Here is a 27,288-nt window from a genome sequence, read left to right as displayed (position 1 = left end):
AAGCATGTGTTTGTTCTTGGACATGAAGATTCAATACCAGAAGTACTTTATAAAATTTTAACACCTGGTAGAAAATAAAATGATATTGGGAACCCAACAAATTTACTTATTTTTATTTTTTTGGTACTGGGACTGAACTCAGGGGTGCTCCACCACTGAGCTATATCCTCAGATCTTTTTTAAAATATTTTAACTCTGAGACAGGGTCTTGCTAAGTTGCTGAGGCTAGCCTCAAACTTGCAATCCTCCTGCCTCAGCCTCCTGAGTTGCTGGGATTACAGGTGTGCACCACCACACCTGGCCCAACAAATTTAGAATATAACGAATGGTGACATGAAATTCCTGTCAGAAATCAAATGAAAACATTTCACAAGAGGCAACCAACAAACAAAACCTATGAATACATTAACTGCATTAAAAACCATAATAAACTGAGAACATAGCTCAGTGGTAGAGTGTTCAGCTCAAAATTCTCTCATTCCCAGCACCATGGCAAAATACCAACAAACAAAAACCTCCACCAAAAGAAAGATTTCATATTTAAGTGTTGTATTCACATAGAAAGATTGTCTCAGCAGCATGAATACTGGCCAAAATACTATCCTCTGGCCTCGAGAGGATGTATAAATTCCCACTCCTTCATGGTAAATAAACAGACTTTGGTTCCCTGCTAGATTTATCACACTGAAGGAGAAAAAAATGGACTCAAATTCATATAATTCAGAATAAACCATCAGTCCTACTATACTAAACAGAAAAGTGACTCCTATCCATTATGATATAAACTATGCTCATGTCAGTGCCCCAGAGCAATGAGCTGACAAAAACAATACATTTGCAATGTACACTGAGCCACAAGGGGACTGTAAGCCACTCCCAGGATGGAACTCCTGTAACTGACATCACGGCAACAACAGCTGCCCTTGAAGATAACTTTTATTTCTATTTATTTACCTAAGTAATTTATCTGAGACTTAATTCTGTGGGCTTTTTCATTTCTCATTTATAAAATGGGCATGGATGGCTACTACCCACTGGTTTTTGGCAGTACCAAAAAGAACAAATAAAAGCAGAGGTACAAATGCTCTGAGGTGGTTTTGAAGTTATCTACAAAGGTTAAGTACAGGTTGCATATGCCTTTCTGAAATGCTTGGGACCAGATATATTTCAGATTTGGGTTTTTGTTTTTGTTTTTCCTTCTGGAATATCTGCATAAACACAGAGATATCTTGGGGGTGAGACCGAGTCCAAACAGGAAATTCATCCAAGTTTCATATATATCTTACACACAACGCCTGAAGGTAATTTTATGTAATATTTTTGACATGAAACCAAGTTTGTGTACACCAAATCATCAGAATTGCTTTGTCAGTGCTTGAAAATCTTTGGGTGTGGAGCATTGAGAATTTCGGATTTCTGGATTCTATTATTTACATGTGACTCAAAATAGGCTGGTAGAATAGCGAAGAGCTGAGCCACTCACCATGGGCTGATCCTCATCAGTGGGATAGGGAAGCAGGTGAAGAAAACAGTGCCAAGGAGAAAAGGCTTCCTCCCCCACACATCGGAGAGCGCGCCTATGAGCGGGGCACTCAGAAAAGAGAGCAGGCCCTGGAGAAGAAACAGATGCAAAGATCAGACGTGGAATGCGATCCCCCAAATATCTGCAATTCTTATTTTCTAGATGCATTAGTTCCAATTAATTTTACTGGCTCCCAAACAGAATAATTTGAAACATTAAATACAAACTGCTATTTAAAACAAAATTCTAATAAACATTCTTAACATGCTATTAGAAATGAAAGGAAGGAGTTAAAAAGCTTGCTTTCTAGAAGAAACTGAGATAAAGATGATATTTAACTATATACCCATGGTTGGGCCCTAAGATTAAAACACACCAAGCACATGGGAAGAAGCCAGAAACTTAATTCCCTTTGATAAATACATATGGCATATTGCTTCTGTGCACAGCTCAGTATTAATTGGTGCAATCAAGATACCCAAATGAACACATGCCATATACCTCAAAGGCCTTAATGGGATAAAAAGGATGAGTGTACATACATTAAATGTCACAAGCTCAAAGCCAACCGCAGCAAATTAGCAAGGCCCTAAGCAACAGTGTGACCCTGTCTCAAAAAATAAAGAAAGTCTGATGTGGTTCAGTGGTTAAGCATCACTGGATTCGATTCCCAGTACCAAAAAAAAAAAAAAAAAAAAAAAAAAAAAAAACCACCAAAAACAAACAACCTTTGCATAGCATATAAATAAGACTCACCAAAATCTGACCACTGACATATATCCTATGCTTTGGCCACACACAATGTTTGTGGTTTTCTGAATGTATCATGTTCCTTTGTGCTAATGGTCTTTTGCATAGGCCCACATGCATGCTACCCTTCCCACACCTGGACCCAGTAAGCTGCCATTCTTCCTGACTGACTAGTCTCTCAGCTACTGAAACAATTCATTACATCATGGGGGTGGGGTGAGGGAAGGGGCATAATAAACAAGTTTCCCCACCTAATACATACATACCTCTTTTATTGTCATTTCAAAACTTCATTACAATTCTACTTATCTGTCTATTTTCTCTACTGGATTAAAAACAGAGTAGTAACAGAAGGATGAGGTTCCTTTTCATCTCTGTACCCTGATGTCCATAAAAGAACTGGCTGGTGAATTGAACAGAACTTTTAAGGGGAAATCCACTCAAAGAAGTTTCCAAGATCACATAGCTTGGAGGAAAAAGGAACAGATTCCAAACCCTCTTTGGCCATGGACACCAGTTAACCCCAGTTAATCCTACATGAATTGTCCAGGACAGATAACATGGGTAAAATTAAGTAAGGGGAGGTGAGAGGCCAATGGAGAGGCCAGCTGAATAGAAAAGCTTTTTTGGCTCCTATGAAATGTAAACTTTATCATGGCCCAGGGAACGAACCTTGATTCCTGAGCCATAGAAGACTTTAAGGGCATTTGGTGGGCTCTCCTATCTAAAGTAATAGAAGATTAAATAATTTTCCTGTCAGAGCTAAAAGATGGCAGAAGAAAGGCTCAAATTTAGGACTTATGATAATCAGCTTCATGAATTTTAGAAAACATTTTATGTTCCTTCAGAATCTCACAAGTATAAGACCTGAGTATCTAGATAGTTGGTCAAGAAAATGAAATTTAAGAGGGTAAGGCAGTAGAAAACAATAAACACGGACACCATCAACAGTAACAAAAACTTCTGAAGTACAAAGAACCCAGGAAAAGTTTTTGGACAGTTTTGATTTCCGATTTCATACAATGCTTAAAATTGGGAATGTTCCTCTTTTGTGTATATGTGTGTGTGTGTGTGTGTATATGTGTGTGTGTGTGTGTGTGTGTATGGGGGGTGCTTGGGCCCTGCACACTCGGCAAATATTCTTACCACTGAGTCACATTCCCAGCCCCACATATACTATTTTTGAATAACAGATATGAGAAGGTCAAGTATTAAAGTTATATTTAAAATAATGTAGTTTAATAGAAAAAAAATGTCTCCTAGATTATGAATTTAAATTTCATTTTAATACCTACTTTAAATATTGCTTAAATCAAATCCTCAGAGACAATAACAGATACTAAAATTATCCTGTTTTATTAAGATGCTACAATACAATTTAATAAAATACTTGCCTCTTTGGAAAACTTATATTTCCTAAAAATCAAAGACTTTCTTCTGTCAGTTTATTTCTTTACTACCCAAACTGACCTTAAATCCCATCTAGCGACATTACTGGAGCTGTAGAGATTGAGGAGGACATTCTGTACTTTGATGGGCAAGTATTTCATAAATATTAAGTTTGCAGAGTACCATTTGCAAGTAAGAACAAAATGCTTAAAAATTAAAATAAAAAAAAATGGAATCTACAAATAACGAGGATTGACTGTACTCGTATCATGAAACCATAACCCAACAAGTATAGGTCCTAATTTTACAAAGCATCAATTAAAACTCATTCAATTAAATGAAATTACCCAAAAACATTTTAAAAAGTTTAAAAAGAATGGCAAATACAACTCACCCCAAAATTGGTTTGAGTCATTGAAAAGATACCAAATTTTGTATAAAAAATAACGTACTAACAAAGGGCTCTTATTACTAACTTTGAGGTTTCAAAGTAGACATTGGACAGCTAAAGCAGCCATTTCTTTTTTCTTTTTGTTTTTGGTACTAGAGATTAAACTCAAGGGCACTCAACCACTCAGCCACGTACCCAGCCCTATTCTGTATTTTATTTAGAGACAGGGTCTTACTGAGTTGCTTGCGCCTTGCCATTGCTGATGCTGGCTTTGAACTCTGAATCCTCCTGCCTCAGACTCTCAAGCCACTGGGATTACAAGTACGTGCCACCACACCCAGCTGGACCTGCTATTTCAATGAAGAAAACAGTTATAGTCAATCCACTTGCTCCTGTTAACCATAACTTTGGGGTGATGGTTAGTTTTATGTGTCAGTTTAGTGAGGCTATAGTATCCAGATATTTAACCTAACCCCAGTCTGGCTGTTGGTGTAGTTAACATCTATAATTAATTGGCTCTAACTAAAAGGAATCACTCTTAGTAATTCGGGCAAGTCTCATGCAAGGTGAAGGCTGTGGCAGCAACATCTGAAGCTGCCAACCTGCTAGATGCCCTGCCCATTTCAGACTTGGCAGGCCCCATAATCATGTGAGTTAATCCTTAAAATAATTCTCATAATAGTAAAATCATGGGGTGTATGTAGATGTATCCTATTGGTTTCGTTTCTCTGGAGAACCCTAATACAACTTTTCATTGATAGTCAGACAACAACGTCTGCCACATGTTTCGATTTCATAAAAAGAAAAAACTGTGGGTTGGGGTTGTGGCTCAGTGGTATAGCGCTTGCCTCGAATGTGTGGGGCACTGGGTTCAATCCTCAGCACCACATAAATAAAAATAAAGGTATTGTGTCCATCTACAACTAAAAGAAAAGAAAAGAAAAGAAAAGAAAAGAAAAGAACTGCTGTGGGCCAGGGCTATAGCTTGGTAGTAGAATGTGTGAGACTCTGGGTTCAATCCCCAGCACCACAAAAATATAAAATAAAATGTAATCTTTCTTAAAACCAAGAAAAAAAAAAAAGAAAGAAAAAGAAAAGAAAAATTGCTGAACCAGGTATGGTGGAACATGCCTGTAATCCCAGCAACTTGGCAGGCTGAGGCAGGAGGATCTGAAGTTTGAGGCTAGCCTAGGTGAAACCCTGCATCAAAATTTTAGGGGAAAAAACAAACAAACAAAACAAAAAAACCTGGGAATGTAGCTTAGTGGTAGACTACTACAAAAACAAAACAAAAACAAAAAACAAACAAAACAGACATTAAAAAATGACTGGCAAGTAAGTCTGGGAATCTGAGAAGTAGAATCAGTCTGAGAATGTTTTTCTTTATAATTGTTAAGGTGAACAGGTACTAAATTGAAGTATTAAGGAAGTGAACAATTTCCATTGGAAAAATAAACCATTTGAATGATATTTCACAGAAGTAGAGAGTAAAACACATGTAAAAATACACAGTTTCAGGGCTGGGGTTGTGGCTCAGAGGTAGAACACTTGCCTAGCATGTGTGAGGCACTGAGTTCGATTCTCAGCACCACATAAAAAAATAAATAAAAAAAGACATTGTGTCCATCTACAGATAAAAATATTTTTAAAAAATAGTTTCATCTGTAATCAGGAAAACACAAATAAAATTAATAGTCTAGTTGGGAATGGTGGCACGTGCCTGCAATCCCAGATATTCAGAAGGCTGAGGCAAAAGGATCCAAGTTCAAGGCCAGCCTGGGGTAACTTAGTAAGATTCTGTCTCAGAATAAATAAAAAGGGTTTGGGGATGTAACTCAGTGGTAAAGTGCTCCTGGGTTCAATCCCCAGTACTACCAAAATAGTAATAGTAAAACATAACTACCAAGTCACTGAATAAATTTGAAAAATAACACCTGCATGAGTGTATGATAAGACAGACAATATACAACACCAGTGGGTAACACAGCTGCTCTAGAAGATGTGTAAGACCCGAAAAATACCCAGCCTAGTTTCACCTTTATGACTCTAATTTTAGCAATCAATACAAAATCCAAGATAAGATTTTTTAAAATTTTTATTATAGAATTATCTTCAACAGTGTGAAAACCACCTGGAAGGGAAATGGCAAGTGTATTATGGTACAATGGAATAGCATAAAATCATTACAAATAACATTGGCAAGTCCTTGCTTTGGAAGGCAGAGTGGGCTGTCAAATGACAGTATAAAGTGATCTTGATTATTCAATGACTGATACAAATTTTTATAAAAACACTGGTAGACTCTAACAGATAATAATCACTTTAGAATTCTGAAGTGTACTGAAGGCTTACAATTTTCAGAAAAATATAATTAATTTTTATCAATTTCAGCTTTTAGCACGCTAGCCCATTTTCTACTCCAGCCCCATGGTAGGAAGCTAAGCAGTGCTTCTGGAAAAACCTATATACAACCTGTGGAGGCCAGCATTTTCCCCCAAGAGCTAGAGATCTGTGATATGATCACTGATTGCTGTCTTTTACAGCAGAAGTACAGGCAAAGAGGTCTTGTTATTGCCCCTCCCATGTGGCTAAAGTATCTTCTGGAGAACTTAAAGGGCCAATGGCCTTTTTTCTCTTTCCCTTTATTTTTCTTGTTTTCTCCTTCTAGAAGATATATATTAAATATTAAGATATTCAAAAGCAACTGCACATACACTAGTAAATATAAAGTAACCATATATCCAAGGGAAGGCACACACTAAGAATATACCATAAGTTTATGCCTTAGGATGATCCCTGGCCCACAACAACAGTTAAAAAGAGAGAGAGAGAGAGAGAGAGAGAAAGGAAAACAAAACAAACAAAACAAAACAAAAAAAGATGCTCAGAGAAATAAAGGAAGATGTGTGTGGGGAAGTAAAAAAAAAAAAAAAAAAAAAAAAAGACATAAGAAGTAAATGGAAATATCATGACTAGACAGAAGACCTAAAAAAGAAATCAAACACACACTCTGGAGCTGAAAAGATACAGTAACTGAAAATTTAAAGTCACTTGAAGGATTCAAAGGCAAATTTGAGCAGGCAGAAGAATCAGCAAACTTGAAAATCAATAATGAAAATTAGCCTGAAGAATAGAAAGAAGACTAAAGAAAAGTGAACAGATTCGAAGGGATCCTGGGATACTATCAAGCAGACTAAAATATGCAAAGTGGGAGTCTAAGAAGAAGAAAAAGAAAGGGCAGAGAGAAGAGCTAAAGAAATAATGCCTGAAAACTTCCAAAAGTTTTTAAAAACATATTTTTATTAGTACATTATAGTTACACGTAATAGTGGGGTTCATTCTGATGTAATCACACATGCATGGAATATAATGGGAAGAGCTATTTCATTCCCCCCAAACTTCCAAATTTTGATGAGATATGAATATAAATATATATAAGCAGTTCAATGGACTCCAAGGTAAACTCAGACCTATCCTGATAACTCATTATCATCAGTATTGAAAGACAGTATAAGGGAATCTTTAAAGAAGCGAGAGAGAAGAAACTGAACACTGAACACACAGCGAATCACTAATAACCTATCAGTATACTTCTCAACAGGGACTTGGAGGCCAGAGAGCTTAAAATGACATAATCGGGCTACCCAAAAAACAAACGAACAAGCAAAACACCTTCAGGTGATTTTGATTCCCTTTTCATAATTTTTCCTGCATATACATACATGTGGGTGTATGTGTATGCACAAATACATGCATGCCAAAATAAAACAGAACTATATTTATGTCCTGTTTGTTTCATACATTATGATGTTCTTCAAACACATGTTCCCTTTATGTTTGCATGATATCATATAGCTCTATCACAATGTATTTATTTGTTCTTTTAATTTTAAGGCATTTTAATTGTTTTCATGTTTACTGTTACAAATAAAACTGTAACAGTCCTTAAACTGAATCTTTAAGGAACTATTTGGTTAGAACAACTTCCTAGAAATAAAACTGCTTTGCTAAAATATATGAATTTTCTCTCTCTGCACTGCTGGGGATCCATTCCTGGGCCTCCTGCATGCTAAAGTATGTTATCACTGAGCTACATCCCCAGCTTATATAAATATTTTCTAACCTGCATTCCAGAAAAGCTAAACTCTTATCAGTACTGTGTGGGGACTATCCCACCACACAATGAATAAATTAGTTCTTATCAGTTTAAAATTTTTACCAATTTGATATATAAAAGTATTGCCCAATTTGATTTAGCTTCTTTGGTTACTTTTACATTGATGTGTTTTTTAAACTGCCAGTTTACATCTTTCTGGAATATTGCTCATTTCCTTATGATTTTACTCTGACCACACTCTCATGTCAAGAATAGAATTCTTCTTTCTGTTATATGTTACAAATAACATTTTTCATTTGTCTTTTAATTTTGATGATGGTTGTTTTGGTTTATCAAAGTCTAAAACTACAAAATAATAGATTCATTCTTTTCCTTTATGAATTCCTTTTCTAAATCAAAGAAAATTCTTCCTCAAACTACTAAGAAAAATGTCCACTAATATTTCATTCTAACAGTACCGTTTGTTTTTGATATTTTTCTTTGCAACATTCAATATTTAGAATGCAAATATACAGTGTTAAGAACTGTTATACATACTATCATTTAATCCTCACAAGCACCCTATTAGAAAGCATTCTTATCTTTCCCATTTCCTGAATAATCAAGCTGAGGTTTAGGGAGGTAAAATCATTTAACTGAGTTAACACAGTTAATAAGATGCAGAGAAGGGATTTGAAGTTAAGGCAATCTGATGCCATATTCATTCCACTATGTTGATAAGCATATTAAGAAATCTTAATAAAGCTATGTTTACTGCAGAAGTGTTATCTTTATATGTCTACCCTTGAAACAGTAACCAATGATTAAAATATTTAAGTCAGATTGAAATTCAGTAATTCCTTTTCAAGTCTGCATAAACTGAAATAAATACCTTTTTTATTCCCTATCTTCTAGAAAAACACTGTAGATATTCTTTGGTGGAAGCACGGCATGACGCTCATCTTTAGGCTGAGTTAGTTTTATTTTGCAGACCCAGACACATAAAACGCACTTTATCAGTTTTTTCACAAGCCAAGATCTATAAAGTAACCTTCCTGAGAAACTACTGTATTTAAGGATATACTTACTATAGTTTCATCAATGTTCTCTCTCGATTTAGTTTTTTTTTTTTTAATCTAGAGTTTGCATAAACTGGTGCTCACAGCATTCTAAATGATATCCTTCCTTCTCTTACTATAAAGAAATTTCTTCTTTCAACCTTTATTTAAACTGTCTAGGGCTCGATATAGCTCAGTAGGTAGAGTGCTTGCCTCCAAGCACAAGACTCTGGGTTCAATCCCCAAAAAAATAAAAAATAAAAAATAAATAAATTGTCTATATTCTTTTAAAAAATAGGTAAAGAATAAATCCTTTCCAAAAATGGGCACAGAATAAATAAATCATTATAATTGATGCTGCTCAAAGCTAGGAATCTAAGTTTCTATGGCTGAATTCAAGAAATTATTAGGGCATAATTTTTAGTGTACTGTTCTGCATAAAGCATAATTATAAACAGATTCATAGTGTCTAAGCTGAGAAGGGCAAATTAGGTCTTATACCCACAGACTTTACTATCATCTTTTCTTGCACACACATTAAAATCAAGATAATGAATTAAAGGCTAATTAAATCAAGTGTTAAGACTAAATAAATATCCAGCTGAATACTGATGCTTCCTTTTTCCTCAGACTCAAAGTCTATCTAAGATTACAGTGGCCCACTATTTTCTGTCGATAAGAAACACAGTTTCGGGGCTGGGGACATAGCTCAGCTGGTAGAGTGCTTGCCTTGCAAACACAAGGCCCTGGGTTCGATCCCCAGCACCGCAAAAAAAAAAAAAAAAAAAAAAAGGAACACAGTTAAAGGTAAACATAATAATTAAACCTTTATAAACTAAAAATAAAAGGAGGTGTATAAAGTATTCACATTATTTTTAATGATAAACCATTCAATGACTTGGTATTTGTGTTAATTTCATTCTGACTTTGACATTTCAACTAAAAATTTAAATTAAAGTCTCCAAAACAAATAGTAATTGCTTCCTTAAGACTCACTTAAATCTCCAAAGTTGAAGAACTTAAGGATTCCTAGTTTTGGTTCATTATGAACCACACAAAAATTGTTCTTACCTTTACACCTTGAATGAGACCATTCATGAGGAATGTGTGTTGAGGAAATGTTTCATGTAGAACCTACAAAAAGCAAACAAACATCAAGACATATTCAAATGCAAATTAAAGGGAAAGATTTCTGGCTCTACTAACGGTGAACTACAGAAATAAGATGAACCCTGCAATGAAATAATTATAAAATACTAACGAAATGCAGAAAAAAGATTTTAAAGACACGAAAAGGTAATAAGATAGTAGATGCCCTCAAAGGGTTATTCAAACTCAGGGACCCAGTTTCATAACACCTAGGTAGTTCAGAAAAATCATAAGCCTTAGATTTGTATTACAGTACCTCCAGATGCCTGGTTAGAAAACCCAAAATCACTTCTGAAGAAGCCATGACCTAGGCTTCAAATCAACCATAGGTGTACTTTTTTCAAATGACCAGCTCCTAATACAAGATAACTATATACAAAAGAAAAAAAGATCCTACGAGCAAGAAACAAACACTAAACAAACAAACAAAAAAATCACACACAGAAACAGATACCTCAAAATGTCAAATTTTGGAATTACCAAACATAGATCTTAAAAATGAATATGCTGTCTCTGTTCTAAGATATAGAAGACAAGCCTGAAAACTTCTTTTTTGATGGACTACATTCAAACTTGAGATCCTTCTGTCATAGCTTCCTAAGTTAGGGTAACAAGCATGTACTAACATGCTTAGTGCGGTCGTGTCTTTTTAGACATATCACGAAAAGCAAAAACTATGAAAGAATAAATCAATAATACGCATTTCATTAAAAGAGCTATGCTCTGCAAAAGACACTGTCAAGAGAACAGACAGAATATTTGCAAAAAAAAAATCTCAAAGGACTGTTAACTAAATTTTATAAAGAATTATTAAGGTTCGACAATAAGATAATTTGATTAAAAAATGTGCCATAGATTTTAAGAGGCATGCCACTAAATATATAAGGTGCCAAATAAGCATATGAAAAAGATGCAGTATACTATGTCATCAGAAGATGCAAATTAAAACCAGATACTATTTTACACCTAACAGAATGGCCCAAATCTAGAATACTGACAACTCCAAAAGCTAGTGAAGATGTGAGGCATCAGAAATTTTCATTACTAGTAGGAATACAAAATGGTACAGTCACTTTGGAAGATAGTCTGATGATTTCTTACAAAACTAAACATACTCATACTGGAAATTGAACCCACAGGCACTTAACCACTGAGCCACATCCATAGTCCTTTTTATTTTTTATTTTGAAACAGGGACTTGCTAAGCTGGTTTTGAATTTGCAATTCTCCTGCCTCAGCCTCCTGAGCTGCTGGTATTGCAGGAATGCACCACCATCCCCAGCTAAATGTACTCTTACCAAATGATTCAGGAATCATGCTTCTGGGTATTTACTCAAAGAAGCTGAAAACTTACATCTACACAAAAACATGCACACAGATGTTTACAGCAGTTTTTATACCTGCCAGACTTGGAAGTAACCAAATGTCCTTCAGGAGGTAAAGTGTAAATAAACTGTGGTAAATACAGACTATGGCTAAAAGGAAATGAGCTATCAAGTCACGAAAAGACAATAGGAACCATAAATGCAAATTTCTAAGTGACAGACACCAATCTGAAAAGATTACATACTGCATGATTCCAAATACATGACCTTCTCGGAAAGGTAACACTATGGAGATAATAAAAAGATCAATGGTTGCCAGTGTTTGGGAAGAGAGAAGAGAGGACTAGAGGAGCACAGAGAATTATGGGCAGTAAAACTACTCTGATGCTATACTATATACTCTCCTATATGGTATTATAATGGTGGCTATAAATCATCATGCATTTGTCAAAACCCACAGAATATAGAACATGAAATGTGAACCCTAATATTAACTATGGACTTTTTGTGATAATGATGTGTCACTCTGAGTTCAACAAACGAACTACTGTGGTGGGGAATGAGGGCTGGCAGAGGCTTACATGTGTTGGGGCAGGGAAGACAGGAAACCTCTGTGCCTTCCTCTCAATTTTCTTATGAACCTAAAACTGCTCTTTATAAAGTCTTGCTGGGCATGATGGCACACACCTGTAATCCCAGGAGCTCCGGAGGCTGAGGTAGGAGGATCACAAGTTCAAAGCCAGCCTCAGCAATTTAGCAAGGTCCTAAGCAATTCGGCAAGACCCTGCCTCTAACTAAAATACAAAAAAAGGGTTGGGGATATGGCTCAGTGGGTAAGTGCCCCTGGGTTCAAGCCCTGGTATCCCCCCACCAAAAAGAGTAAAGTCTTAAAAAAAAAAAAAAAAAACTAAAATCCATTCATAAATTACTTCCAGTCTTGGTATTTGAACTCTGTTTGTACTCAAGAAAAAGAAATACAAATACCAGATACCAAGTATTTCAATGGAATATCATCAAAGTTCTCAGAAAAATCTTCCAAAAGTAATAAGGGTTACAAGCATAGAGACATTTTTCTTTAAAGAAAAAAGAATACAAATCAATATTAGAACCAACAAATTTGCTAGGTGCATCACAAAAATACAGCAAACAAGCAACACCAGCATATATATATATTTTTTTACGTCTGATCCTGGGTATGCCGGTTATTAACTCATTGCCTCTCCATGACACATTGTCCCTTTTATACACTACTGTGTTGGACCAATGCTAAGATGCTAGAGACATTCTCAGACCTCCCTTGCCTCTTGGCTTCCTCTTAGTTTTTGTCAGTGGGAAACAGGGTGAGGGAAGTGCTGCTGATGAACACTGCACTAACTCCAGGGCAGCCTCACCTACCAAAGGGGCAGCAGTGCTGATTCCTCCCTGCGCCCCTCCACACTCACCCTCCCAACCTCAGACCTTCCTGATAACACTTCTACATGGAGATGATGTGAACATGCAGTCCCTTTGTGCAAGTGATGCAACCCAGGAAGTAGAGACCATCACTTAAGTCTAGCAGAACCACAGCCACGCACGAATGACATGCATTTATTGAGCATCACAGTAAACACATCGATCCACTAGGATTTTTGGTATCATGGGATCATCTGGGCCATCAACTCACACTATTTAATTCATCTAAAACTTCTGTATTCACACGTTAATCTGTATTTTAACAGCTTTTCTGTTTCTTACACCCCATCCCAAAAGGGAAACAATGAAATCTTATTGGAGAAATAAATAAAAGTCAATAATAAAGTATATAAAACATTTTTAGAAGGTTAAACTTCATCATAAAATAAAGCAAGAATAAGGAAATAAGCAATATTCTATTCAAACTTTTAACGATAAATTTTAAACCCATAATAAAGCATACAGATAATTTAACTACAAAAGAAAATAACTGGCTGGGTGCAGTGGCCCACATCTGTAAACCCAGCTACTTGAGAAGAGTAGTTCAAGGCAAGTCTGGGCAACGTAGTGAGACCTGCCTCAAAATTTCAAAACAGGATTGAGAGTATAGCTCAGTAGTAGAGCATTTGCCAAGAATGGGCAAGGTCAAGGGTTCAAACCCCAATAACATTTAAAATAAAATAAAAAAAAAAAAAGAAGAAAGAAAGGAAGAAAGAAAAAGATAACAACTCTTATCAGAATATAGTAAAACTAATGACAAAAGGTTTAGCAAATAGATAAGACCAGGCTTTCGTTTTTGTTTTTAAATATTTTTTAGTTGTCAATGGATCTTTTAATTTACTTATTTATAGGTGGTGCTGAGGATTGAGCCCAGGGCCTCACATGTGCGAGGCAAGTGCTCTACCACTAAGCCACATCCCCAGCCCCGAGGTTTTCATTTTTAACATCTCATTTTATAGGAAAATCTCAAGGGGGGCATCGTCTTTATTTTTTGAAAAAGGATTACAGTAAACATAAAATACAACTTGCTTATTGCCTGAAAAAAAGTAACTTAGAAAGTTCGGAGAATTGAACCATTTTCCAGTACAACAAAACTAAGAAATATCTGCACATATATAAACACATGCCTATACATTACACACACATGCACAGTTGTTTCTCCACTTTCATAAGGTAATAGAAGAAATATGCAAATAAAGCATATAACATCCCTGGAAAACCAAAAATACTGATGTACTTCTGGATGATCCAGAGTTAATGGTAAAAAGTTGACAACAAATCCTGAGAGCTGAAGCAAAATAACACTTGAGGGGGAAGAGAAGACCTTTGAAGAAATAAGTTTTCCAGAACCTAGGAAGAACCTTCCATCAGGACAGGAAAAAAGAGACCAAAGTGAATGTATTATTAAAAGATCACAAAATAGGGGCTGGGATTGTGGCTCAGTGATAGAGTGCTTGCCTAGCACGTGTGAGGCACTGGGTTCGATCCTTAGCACCACATAAATAAAACAAAGGTATTATGTCCATCTACAACTAAAAATTTTTTTAAATTATAAAACAATGCAGCCACATCAATGTTTACAGCAGCTCAACTCCCAATAGCTAAACAATGGAACCAACCTAGGTGCCCTTCAACAGATGAATGGATAAAGAAAATGTGGTATATATGTGTGCAGGTACACACACACACAATGGTGTATTACTCAGCCTTAAAGAATGAAAATATGGCATTTGCTGGTAAATGGACAGAGCTGGAGAATATCATACTAAGTGAAATAAGCCAATTCTAAAAAACCAAAGGCTGAATGTTTCCTCTGAGAAGTGGATGCTAATTCACAATGGTGGGGGGACTAGGGAAGAATAGAGTTACTTCAGATTAGGTAGAGGGGAGTGAAGGGAAGGGCGGGGGTAGGAAAGATAGTAGAATGAATCAGACATTATTACCCAATGTATATATATAACTATACAACTGTGGGATTTTACATCATGTACGATTAGAAGAATGACAAATTATACTCCATCTATATGTGATATATCTAAGTCACGTATGACTAATTAGAACAACAATAAAAAGTCACAAAATAAGCTCCCTGGTGTCCTGCTCTCAAAGCTACTGACCTTCATATTGACCCCAAGATAAAAATCACAAGTATAGTTCTTTGAAGTGGGATTTCTAAGTGGGACACACACAGGATTAAAGGGGGTGGGATTAAAAAGGATAGTGATGCAGATTACTTACGACTGCCTGAAGTGGCACAAAGCCCTATAAGCACACTAAAGAAACCAGAGTACCCATACTTTCATAACAAGAGCATCTACGACCAGTCCCTGCACTGAGCTACTAGGAAATGTGTTTAGACACACAGGTGGCAAATTGGGCATGACCTGTCTGTAAACTGATGGGTGATGCACTTTTGACTCATTGTGTGAATTTCAGAAAATTTCATCAAATCCATATCCTTTTCCAGCTTCTCAAAGGATGCCAGAAGATCTCAAAACATGGGGCCTGAATGACCATGTTGCCAACTGGCTGAGTAAACAGACTGTGGCTGCTGCTGGAGAGGGGGCATTCCCGCCACAGCCCCAGCACTCAGCCCACTGGTCCTTCATCATCGCGGGCCTGGCCCCTGAGGGCACCGATTTCTCAACTCCTGATCTTGTAAATATAACAGATACACAAAATCAGCCACTTAAAAATGTAAAAACCATTCTTAGCACACAAACAGCACAAAAGCAGACATTAAGTCAGATGTAGCCCACGGGTGGTATGGAGACCTGTGAGACCTTAGGGGAAAGGCAATTCAGATAAAATGGAGGTAGAAGTCAGAGATGTGACTGAAAAATCTGTAAGAAACTTGGAACGCACACCAAAATGTTTTACGTCCCGAATTTTACGAAAAGGAGACCCTTCAATGGTTACCTTATATTGCCATGTCAGTACTTGTTATAATTATGTTGTTGAAATCAGCAGGTCTTTTTTTTTTTTTTTAAGCACTTGCTTGTTCACTGATATAAAAGTATATGTAAGAGTACAGAAGCAAATGCCAAGCAAAGCTCATTGCGTCTGTTTGGTTAATGATCATTACAGGGTAACTGTTGGCTGTGCAAGAGAAAGCAAAGATTTAACAAATATTGTTAACATATTATAGAAACTTTACTGAGTGCAACCTGATTTTAATAATTATCAGGCACACGGAGGTTTGGGGCACTTTGTTTTGAAAACCACCAGGTGAACCTGGGACATCTTATGACTCCAGAAAGCAAGATGGTCTCCATGTGACTATAGTTATTAGTTATTAGACAAATTATCCAGTGAAGTGCCTGGGTATCGTGACAAGAATTCCCAGCATACAGTCCTATCCTACACCAGCCACTCTAACTGAAAAAACAAACAAAAAACAAAAAATACAATGATTAAGTGAAGGAGACAGGAGGGCTGGCCAACAAAGCAAGAAAGACAAGACAGACTATGTGTTCATTGAATGATGGAAGCAATGGACACGTTATCTTGAGAGTCAGCAAGGAAGGAGAACAAAAAACTGAATGTGGCAGAAAGTGTTTAAAAAGCATTCTTTGGATTTTTAGGTCATCACATGAGAAGGATGAGGGAGTGGGGAATACTGAACTCTTGGATCTCTAGCAGGATTTCAAGGTCAGCTTGCAAAACAAAATCCATAAATTCCAAGAAATAAAATTACTTATAAGAACATTAAGCTTTATGAAAATAAGTGCCCAATTTAAATACTTATAAAGACATTGAAATTAATCATATTACTTTATTTAACATAAACTGAGGTCGGGGACTCTAAGAGGATACATATTTGTACCAGACGACAGAATGCCAGGCAGGAACATAAGAAGAAAGAAAGGTCACTTTTATGTATAAACACCATCACCACAACTCCTATTACTAGAAGGTAAAGCCAGTGTGTGAGGCCAATTTTACAATCTGCTCCAGAGCCTTAGGGGTGGAGTCCCTTCTGATGGTGTTTAATAGACAAACTACAACTGTAAGCTAGGCCATGGCTACATAATGAAGGCAACAAATCTCAAGGAGAAAATGACCATGGACTAAGAAGTAAACTGCTCTACACTGTTCCAAATAAATACTAGTTATTGCCAGGAACAGGGTTAATCAGACTGAAAAATATTAACACATACACACTTTTCTGGACTTCCAAATTATGCTCTCAACACTTTTTTTTTTTTTTTAAACCTTGATGGAAATAAGAAAATGCTGTCCACTCAGTAAGAGAAAAAAATGGGGCTGGGGAGATAGCTCAGTCAGTAGAGCGCTTGCCTTGCAAGCACAAGGCCCTGGGTTCGATCCCTAGCACCACAAAAAAAAAAAAAAAAAGAGAGAGAGCAAAAAAAATGAACAAACAAAAAGAGCACATGTGAATCCTCATTTGAATAGTTATGCCATGGTGGATGAGGGGCTCAAGATGCCAAGGACTAGAATTGGAAAATAGCAAACTCTTGCATAAAAAAAAAAAAAAAAAAAAAAAAGAAAAAAGAAAAAAGAAATGAACTCTAGTTGTGAGAAAATAAACCCTACTTTTGACCCTTTCTTATCAAAGAACCAAACATTATCACTTCTCTGTCCAACCAGAAAGGACAGGAGGTATAGGGCATATCTGTTCTCCACAGGGAGGAGTTGTACCAGCACCCCCAAACCAAAAACAAAACCGGGCTAGCATACTCTGGTAGAAAGGGTGAGCAGAGTCAGAAAAGTACTGGACATTTGGCTTAATTTAGCAACACCAAGGAGTCCAGAAAGAGAGGCTGAAAGAATACATCTATTAACTCGGTCATGCTTCTTAAAAGGAATTACAGAATGATGCCAGCAACTCTGTGCTCCGCACACCAAAATGTGCATTTTACCCTAATTTCTGCAAGCAGCATTTAATTAACTAATTAATTAACATAAGAAGGAATTCGACAATTTGATGGAGGGTCAGAATGGCCAAAGGACACAATAACTGTCTGCAAGGTTTGGGGCATTTCTTTTCTTTCAGCACCAGGGATTGAATGCAGGAAGCGTTACTACTGAGCTTCATCCCCAGCCCTTTTCATTTTGAGGCAGGATCTCACTAAGTTGTTGAGGGTCTCACAAAATTGCTGCGAGAGTTCAAGGTTGGCTGGCCTCAAACTTTTTCTGCCTTGGTCTCTGAAGCTGCTGGGATTATAGGTGTGTGCCACCATGCCTGGCAGGTTTTGGAATTTCTGACAGGGCATCAAATATAGTAAGGTATTTCTTCATTTCAATTTGAATTTCTACCAACAAAGGATAACTACAGAATTACTTTTATAATGAGAAACCTGCTGAGCTAATAGAACAGATTGCAAAAGAAATTATTCTTTTGAAACTTTTTTGTTTTTGTTTTTGTACTAGGAACCGAACTCAGGGCCTTACAAATCCTAGGCAAGTGCTCCACCACTGAGCTACCTCCCCAGCCCCGAAACTCTTAACTTTGTAAAGGAAAGAAGCTGGAGGCGGGGGAATTGAAGACTAGGGCCAAAAAAACAAAACAAAACAAAAAACGCGAAGTCTCTTAAAATGAGTGGCGTGGTCCACTTCCCACCCACTAGGATGGCTGCTACCAAAACCAAAATGAGTCCCGCACAGTAACAAGTAAGTGTTAGCCATCAGAGAAACCAGAGAAGCTGGAACCCTTGTCCACAGCTGGTAGGAACATAAAGTGGTACTACGGTCTCTATAGAAGAGTTTGGCAGCTCCTCAAAAAACTAAAAATAGAATCACTCTATGATATAGCAATTCCATTTCTGGATATATACCAAAGAGAATTAAAAGCAAGGATTTTTTCTGTATACTCATGAACTTTAGTTGTGAGGAAATAAACCCTAATTTTGATCTTTCTTTCAAAGAACCAAACATTACCACTTCTCCATCCAACCAGAAAAGACAGGAGGTAGAGGACATATCTCTTCTACAGGAAGAATTTGCACCAGCACCCCCAAACCAAAAACAAAACAGGGTTATTAGCACAGCTGCATTATTTCCAAGAGCCAACAGATAGAAGCAAACCAAGTGTCTGTCAACCAATTAAAGGATAAACAAAATGTGGTATATAGTTATGACAGAATATTATTCAGCCTTAAAGAAAAGGAAATCCTGAAACACACTACAACTTTTATAATCTTGAGAAAATTGTACTAAGTGAAAGAAGACAGTCACAGAAAGATAAATATGATTCTACTTATGTGAAGTATAGTTGTCAAAATTCACAGAAACAGACAAGAGAATGGTAATTGCTAAGGGCTATAGAGAAGGGGAAAGGAGGGGTGTGATGAATGGTTATGAAATTCCACTTTTTACAAGTTAGAGTTCTAGATGCTGTTGACAGTTGTACGACATTAAGAATACTGGACCACTGAACTACACTTGAAAATGGTAATGACAGTAAATTTATGTTTGATATACTTTAACACAATTCCTGTGGGTCTATATTCACACTAAAAATGTATCTTGAAAAAACATTCTCTTGAGGACACATGTATGACTCCAAGATATATACCTCTTCAAAGAAAATAGTTATTAAGCACCACCTAAGTCCTAGGCAGCACCAGGCACTAGGGACACAGTGGTGAAAGGTTAGATGGGGATCACTTATCTTGTAATTACTAATTACTACAAACAAAAAGGTAGTGCAGCAAGAAAAAATAAAAAATGAAAAATAAAGAGATACAGGCAATTTTTTAAGTCTAATGTTCTATCAAAGTTATAATTTTAATTAACGAAATTACATTTTAAATGTGGCAGAAGACTTAACAAACTTAAAAGATCTGTAGCAAAGTCTTTTGTAAAGCTAACTAGCTGACAGCCGTCCCAAACTTCTCTATTTTCTAAATTTCACTGGGAACAAAGGGATTAACTATACCAAAAGGGATTCTCTGGGCTGGGGATATAGCTCAGTTAGTAGAGTACTTGCCTCACAAGCACAAGGCCCTGGGTTTAATCCCCAGCACCACCAAAAGAAAATAAAACAAGGTGGGGGGAATTTTCTGTTAAGGCAAAATGACGATTGGAATGAGTTAAGCACCAATGATTTTTAAACACAATTTAACTGAAACTTGAGGACAATTAAAAATGCTTTTATTAAAATTAAGTGTTAAATAATTACTAGACACCAAAATCTCCTTCCCAATCTGTTCTTCGGCACCTCTCTTGCCTCCAACCACATAATCGATAACAGAATCTAGGAGACAAGAAAATTTGGGCAACAGCAACAAAATATGCACTGGAATCCAGAACAAAAAGTTGATGTAAGAAAAAGCTTGGGAAGCCAGGAGCAGTGGTACATGCCTGTAATCCCAGAGACTTGGGAGGCTGAGGCAGGAGGATTGTGAGTTCAAAGCCAGCCTCAGCAACGTAGCGAGGCCTTAAGCAATTCAGCAATACCCTGTCTCTAAATAAATATAAAAATAGGCTGGGGATGTAGGCTCAGTGGTTAAGGGTCTCTGGGTTCAATTCCCAGTATTTAAAAAAAAAAAAAAAAAGTCTTGGGAGAGGCCCAAGCAGGCAGTGGCAAGGAACTTACACCTGTTGCTTATATGTATTTAGATTGTCACTATATCAGTTTGTTAGGACTGCTATAGCAAAATACCACAGACTGGGTGGTTAAAACAACAGACATTATTTGTCACAGTTCTGGAGGCTGGGAGTCCAAGATTAAGGTTGCAGCAGGGTGGGTTTCTCCTGAGGCCTCTCTCCTTGGCTTTTAGATGGCCATCTTTTCCCTGTGTCCTCAGATGGTCTTTCCTCTGTACTCAGGCATCCCCGAGTCTCTGTGAGTTAATTTCCTCTCCTTATAAAGATGTCATTCAATTTGAATTAGGGCCTGACCTAACATTCTCATTTGAACTTAATCACTACTTTACGGGCCCTATCTCCAAATACAGCTGCATTCTGGGGTTCTGGGGTGTAGGACTCAAACATGCTCATTTGTGGGGGACGGGGAGACATAATTCAGCCCACGGTAGTCACTTTTAATGATTCCTCTTCTTGGAGACGGTCGTGTGTAGCTCAGTGGTAGAGCACTTGCCTAGCATGTGCAAGGCTCTGGGTTTGACCCCAGTACTGCACGCACAAGCACAGGCTCGCACGCACACATACACACACATCCTCTTCTTTTAGTCTCTTTCTCACTTTTATTCAAAATTCAGAACTCCCAAAATAAAGAGTCTGGCTTTTAAAGCTTTGGTCAAAGGTCCGTTCCAGGGCTGGCTAGCTTTGAAAATGTTACAGCATACACGTGTCCAGGTATCAGAGAAGGGGAAAGGTGGAGCCAAGTCCTCTGAAGAAATATTTATGCACTCACTTCTTAAACGGCCAGCAGCATCACAAGTATACTCAGACACCTTTGTTCTGTGACTCCAGAGTGTCTCTCTCTACTGCCATCCCAGTGTTCCAGGCACAGCCACGAGCCTATCCCCATCCTCAGCTGAAATCAATACCGAGTTGTGCCAAGTCACTGAAGGCAGGGGCAATGCTGAGGCCACTCATTCAGGATCTCCAGATGACATCCTTCTATCAGTCCTGCTGGGCTTGACTGACATTCTGTTGCCTGAATACTAAGTGGTAAGTCTGTTTTTCACCAACATGAAATAGCAGAAGGGAGGAAATAGAAAGATGAAAATTAAATTTCCTTTTTAAATGGTGAAAACTGTTAATTTTCAATGACTTCAATAGCAAATTATTATACACATGTGAAGTCTTTGATCAGTGATTGACTGTATGGCACTATATACATTGTAGTTTTTCTTCTCATCAACTCATTCTAGGTTTGTTTTCTTGCCTCCAATTGACATTTAGATGTGTGTGATTCTTTGCTTATTTCAGAACCAGGAAGACTGCCAGCATATCGACATCTTTTTGAATGCAGATTGCTCACTGTCAGGTGCCTATCATCCCCCATTTGCCTGCCTCTTGCCTGTCCATTGCCTACCTTTCACCTACCCATCAACCACCGCTGGAGGTTCACCACCCGATCGTCCCACAGCAGTCAGCAAACTGACCACAGACCACCAGTGGAGCGCCAGCTGCCTGCTGTTACCTGGAAGTTCACAGTCATAGTACCTGCAGGTTTGGTTACACATGGCTGCCGCCATTTTGAGACAGCAGCCAGGCCCCCCGTAGGACCCCTGGCCACACTGACTGAGCCCAGGCTCCAGGATCCCTCAGCCCGAATTATCACTCCCTGTCCGGGGCCCTCACATCAACTGACTGTTCCCTGGCACCAGGACCCTCAGACCGACTGACTGCATCCTGCCTCCAGGATCCCGCAGCCGGATCAACCAGAACCAACCCTATATTTCTGAAGGATCTGAGTTCTTGCCAGGAAATTCAATGTTAGACTTGTAGAAATGCTATGATAAGCTACCAAAACCAGAAATCCAGACATTATTACTTTCTCTTTTATAAGGTACTTATCAATCTCATTTACTATGTCCTTAAGTCAAAGACCATTAATATCTAAAAAAAGAAGACACAAACTTTGACGAAGCTTTGCAACTATTTCCTATAGGGTACCTAAGGACCTTACTAAATATATACAGTTCATGTATATAATAGCATCCCTTGGACACTGGTTCAGTGGGAGTGTAGTGCTGCCCAGGAATACTGAATGAGATGTTTTGTTGCAGGTAGTTCACAGACACATGTAGAAACAACCCAACTAAACAAGCAGTCTTTAATCACTGCCAAGAGCCACTCCCAAACCTATGTCCAGATATACAAACCTAGGGATGCATGCCTAAGAACTTCTATAGTCTCTGTAAACGAGGACCAGGTCAGTAATACTTACAGTCAACATTGGAGTTGTTAACAGGCCCCATGCAAAGAATTCAAGAAAGATGACAATAGCAGCATGGTAAACACTTGGCCGGCCAAAGCCTTGTAGCTGAAAAAGAAAGCAAGCTGTTAAGAAACAGTGAAGAGATATAAGAAATTATCTTAAAACAGCATTAAAAATACAAATTAAATTTGGCCACCTTAATTATTTAAGATGACAATTATAGGGGCCAGGAATATAACTCAGTGGCTAAGCACGTGCTTATTACCATCTTCAAGGCCCTGGGATCCATTCCCAACACTCCGCACACCGCCCCCAACAAACTTCTTTCTGTGGTATTCTTTATTCCCTCACCTTCCCTAATCACACAAAGTACTAAAATTAGAGACTTGTCCCATAGTATAAATCCCTGGAACTTTGGTAGGAAATCAACTGGGTCTTCAAGACCTGACTGTCCCCTACTAATTAATTCTGTATTCTTCAGTAACTTAACCTCTTTGCCTGAGGTTTCCTTAGCTACATAATGAGAAAGATGGATATGTGGGTCAGATGCTCAAAAGTCTCAGTAGCAGCACATAATGGAAGGAGGACCAATAAGAACTAGGTTAAATCTGGAAACATACTCCACATCTAAAGTTGTCAAAATTCAGCTTTCTGTATCCATTTTGTTGTAAAGGTTCTATCTAATCTGCTATTTTCTATAGTTTGTGACTCCCGGAGATGAAATCTAAACTTCCCTTTCAATGCTTGTTGCAAAACTAGTACTCTGCTCATATGTGGTGGTAACTAGAAGTGATATTCAGAAAGGCTTTTTAAAAAAGCCACACACTATTCCCATTCTTATATTTATGTCTTCAAAAGGTAAATGTATGTTTGCATGGATTAGCTGGAATCTAACCATGAGGAACTGGTCAGACAAATCCAGATTGTAGAAGAGTCTGTAAGACAACTGGCCTGGTCTCCTTAAAAATGTCAATATCATTAAAAAAAAAAAAAAAAAAAGTAAAGGCAAGGAGACTGGTCCAAATTAAAGGACACCTGAATCAAGAAAACAAAAATGGGTGCTTCTGGATTGGATTCTCATGAAATGGGAACAATGGGAGAAATATAATTAAGAACTATATATTAGATAATCACAAGGCATTAACATTATATTTCTGGGTATTCTTGATGAGTGCAGGTATGCTTACTGTCAAATGGTTTAGGAAAAAACTGGTGCATATATCCATTCGAAATCAAAGGTCACAAGATTTTAATTGCTGGATTTAGATGAAGGGAATATAAATTTTTTTTTACTATTTATTTTTGGTAGTTTCATTTTTTTCAAAAAAAGGCAGTTCAAGTGCTATCAAACCTGCAAATCCATCAGTTAGTAAGTAGTTTTAAAAAGTATAAAATTGTAAGTCAGTAGCAAAACAACACTTTCACAAAGTTTAAACAACAAAAAAGGTCCATTAAAGCACCTAACAACTCAAAAAAATTTTTTTGAAGTATTTATTAGCACTAGATTTTAAAAGTTCCAGCTTTGCTTGTCCTTTACCAGAACAGAAATTGTCACAACTATTCGGCTTTCACCTGTGACAGGCCTGAGACCCTCTATGTCCCTCCTTCCTGCAGCTCCTTGCAGCTCCTGAATTCAGAAACCTTGGCATCATGTCCAACTCTTCTCTTGCTGGCTAGCTCTCTGCTAGTCCAACCCTGGGGTCTCTTGCTTAGGTTACAGAGTAGCCTTCTAAATGGGACCCCTGCTCCTTCTTGCTCCTTCACCCCACAGTCAGAGGGATGGCTCTCAATGTAAATCAGATCCCATTACCCCTCTGATCCCCACCCTATCCAATCATGCCCAGCAGGGTTCTACAACTTCTCTCCTTGTTATCCTCTATCATTTTCTAGAGAAAACACATGTCACAATTTTATTTTTATTTATTATTTACTTCCCATGGAATGAAAATGACACAAAGGAAAGGTTCAATGATCCATCCGAAATAGCCATTCTCTTATCCTCCTATAAAATATTAGTGGCATGGAAGAAGGATCTCTTCAGAGACTACTGTCTTTTTTTCTATTCTCATTTTAAATAGCACAAGTCTGAATATAGGAAAAAAATGGAATGAATGACCCTGTTCCTTCAACAAAGAAAAGGTATGAGTGGGGCCGGGGGGAAGGAGTGAAAGCTACACGATATACAAATGAAAAGAAATTTAAGGACAAAGACAAAAACTTCCCCAAGATTATTATTCCCAGAATGGATTTATCTTAGGCTTTGCTGTACAGTTTAATTTCTTCCTTCAGAACTGGCCCTATCTACTACACACCACTGTTTAGAAACTAACTTTCAGTGACTGTTTTAGGCATTTCATCTACGTGAAAAAGACAAGTACATTTGATTTCAGAAAACTGAAATGTATACTCAACAGTATTTTAATACCAACAAATCATTACTACAAGAATGCTGGGGAAATGGTTGTGGCATTGTTAAAATACCTAATACATCAATTTTAAAAATCTGGATATAAATTGTATATTGGAAAGCAGTCCACTTATTAACATCCAAATGTGAACTGCTTAACTCATTACAAAGAATTACTAAGAACTTCTGAGTTTCTTATTTTGTGTAAATAAAGAAAGCAACAGATCTTCCATAAGAACTATGTGATACATAGAATACTGGTTTATAAAAAGATGCACACACATACGTATGCTTTTAAGTTCTGGCTAGACAAAAGTGAGCAAATTCTTAACTCTAATAATTAAGTAGTTTTTAACTAATAATTTTCTAGTTATCTGGGTAAAAATGTGACTGGTACTTATATTAGTCAACTTTTCATCACTGTGACCAAAATGTCTGACAAGAACTCAGAGGAAGAAAAGTTTATTTAGGCTCACAGTTTCAGAGGATTTAGTCCATGGCCTCTTAACCCTGCCTTAACCCCTGTTCCCTCCAAATCTCTGTTGACACTGTACTCAAGTCATTTTTCTGAAAATGCAAATATCCTCCTATCCTCCTATAGAAGATTGCAAAAAAAAAAAAAAAAAAAAAAAGCTAAAAATTCTTCCAGTTTCTCTCACACCTTGTCATAATTAACTCTGCAGCTGATTCCATCAAATGGCATAGTCTAGGGCTGGGGGTGTAGCTCAAGGCCAGCGTGTTTCACTTGGAGAAGCCCAACATGTGCTCCCCAGCACCAAGAGGAAAAAGAAAAGCCAAAGTGAAGCCTATTTCCCTATTTCCCCAGTTCTGGGCTGGTTCAACAATTTGCTCTGACCAAAAGAAAGAAGTGAAAACACTGACTTCTGAACCCAGGCTCTGAGCTCTTCAAGCCCACCATGTGAAGAAATCTCTTCCAGCCACCGGAGGCTGAGGGCCCACAGGCTTTCCCCGTTCAGGCCAGCCAGCTTCACAGCCATCATCAGCTGCCAGACCCAGGGACAAGGCCATCTTTGCTTGCCACCTCCAGTTAGGCCATAGAGATGACTGCAGAGGCCCGAGAAACCGCAGTAGACCAGTGCCGTGTCCCCATCTGGGCTCCGCCCAAACTGCTACTCTAAAGAACCGTTATCAGCGTGGGCTGACTCACGCCACCAAGCTTCACGTGGCAACTAACTGCTACAAACCCCCTTTGTCCTCATGATAAAGATTAAACTCTTAAGACCTCATGCAGTCCCTTTTGTAGCTCTCTGATCTTATTCCTCTCTGCCCTTGTCAACAATATATCTGAGAGTATACATTCTTCTTCATAAAAGCATCATTTTCTATTATTTTGTTTTATAGAGTGGATATGTTATAGACATTTGAGGTGAAATCACATTTTGAAGGTCAGACTTTAAAAACACAACAGTTCACAGCAACAGTGGTGTGGGGGATGGTGGGTGTTGTCTGACTTATAAAAATATAAGCACACAGAACATGCCACAACATGGATGAACTTTAGGAACATTACGTTAAGTAAAATAAGCCAGTCACGAAAAGGCAAATATCTAACGAAGCGAAACTCAGAAACAGAAAGTAGAAGAGGAGTGGCTGGGGCCAAGGGAAAGGGAAAATAAGTTGTCTGTGTTTGAGGGAAAAATAAGGAACAGTGTAATGGGTTTAGAGTTTCACTTTTACAACATTAAAAAATTCTGGAGGTTGGTTGCACAACAGTGTGAAAATACTTAACCATTTTTAAATGTATAGTTCAGTGGTGTTAAAATGGTAAATTTTGTGTCATTTGTATTTTACCACAATTTTAAATACACATACATAGAACATCCAGTCATGTAAGGAAGAAGTATCTTAAAGTATATTCTAATTCAAACCAGTACTGCTACAAGATTCATAATCATTTCTGTATCACTACTG

At 37.6% G+C, this 27,288-nt stretch overlaps 1 protein-coding gene across 1 annotated transcript in view; it reads right to left on the bottom strand.

The window, feature by feature from the left end:
* The window catches only part of MFSD14B (major facilitator superfamily domain containing 14B), a 55,657-nt gene that overhangs the window by 15,254 nt on the left and 13,115 nt on the right, over positions 1 to 27,288 (bottom strand). Inside the window, exons 2-4 of the mRNA XM_079109446.1 lie at positions 22,959 to 23,054; positions 10,278 to 10,340; positions 1,484 to 1,611 (exon numbers count right to left, since the gene is read on the bottom strand). Coding sequence (XP_078965572.1) covers positions 1,484 to 1,611; positions 10,278 to 10,340; positions 22,959 to 23,054 — 287 coding nt within the window. The remainder of the gene's footprint in view (positions 1 to 1,483; positions 1,612 to 10,277; positions 10,341 to 22,958; positions 23,055 to 27,288) is intronic.

Source organism: Sciurus vulgaris, assembly GCF_902686455.1.
Source record: "Sciurus vulgaris genome assembly, chromosome: 13".
In the NCBI taxonomy this organism is placed as follows: Eukaryota; Metazoa; Chordata; class Mammalia; order Rodentia; family Sciuridae; genus Sciurus; species Sciurus vulgaris.
The sequence above is the reverse complement of the archived record's forward strand: the minus strand, read 5'-3'. Positions and strand labels throughout refer to the sequence as shown.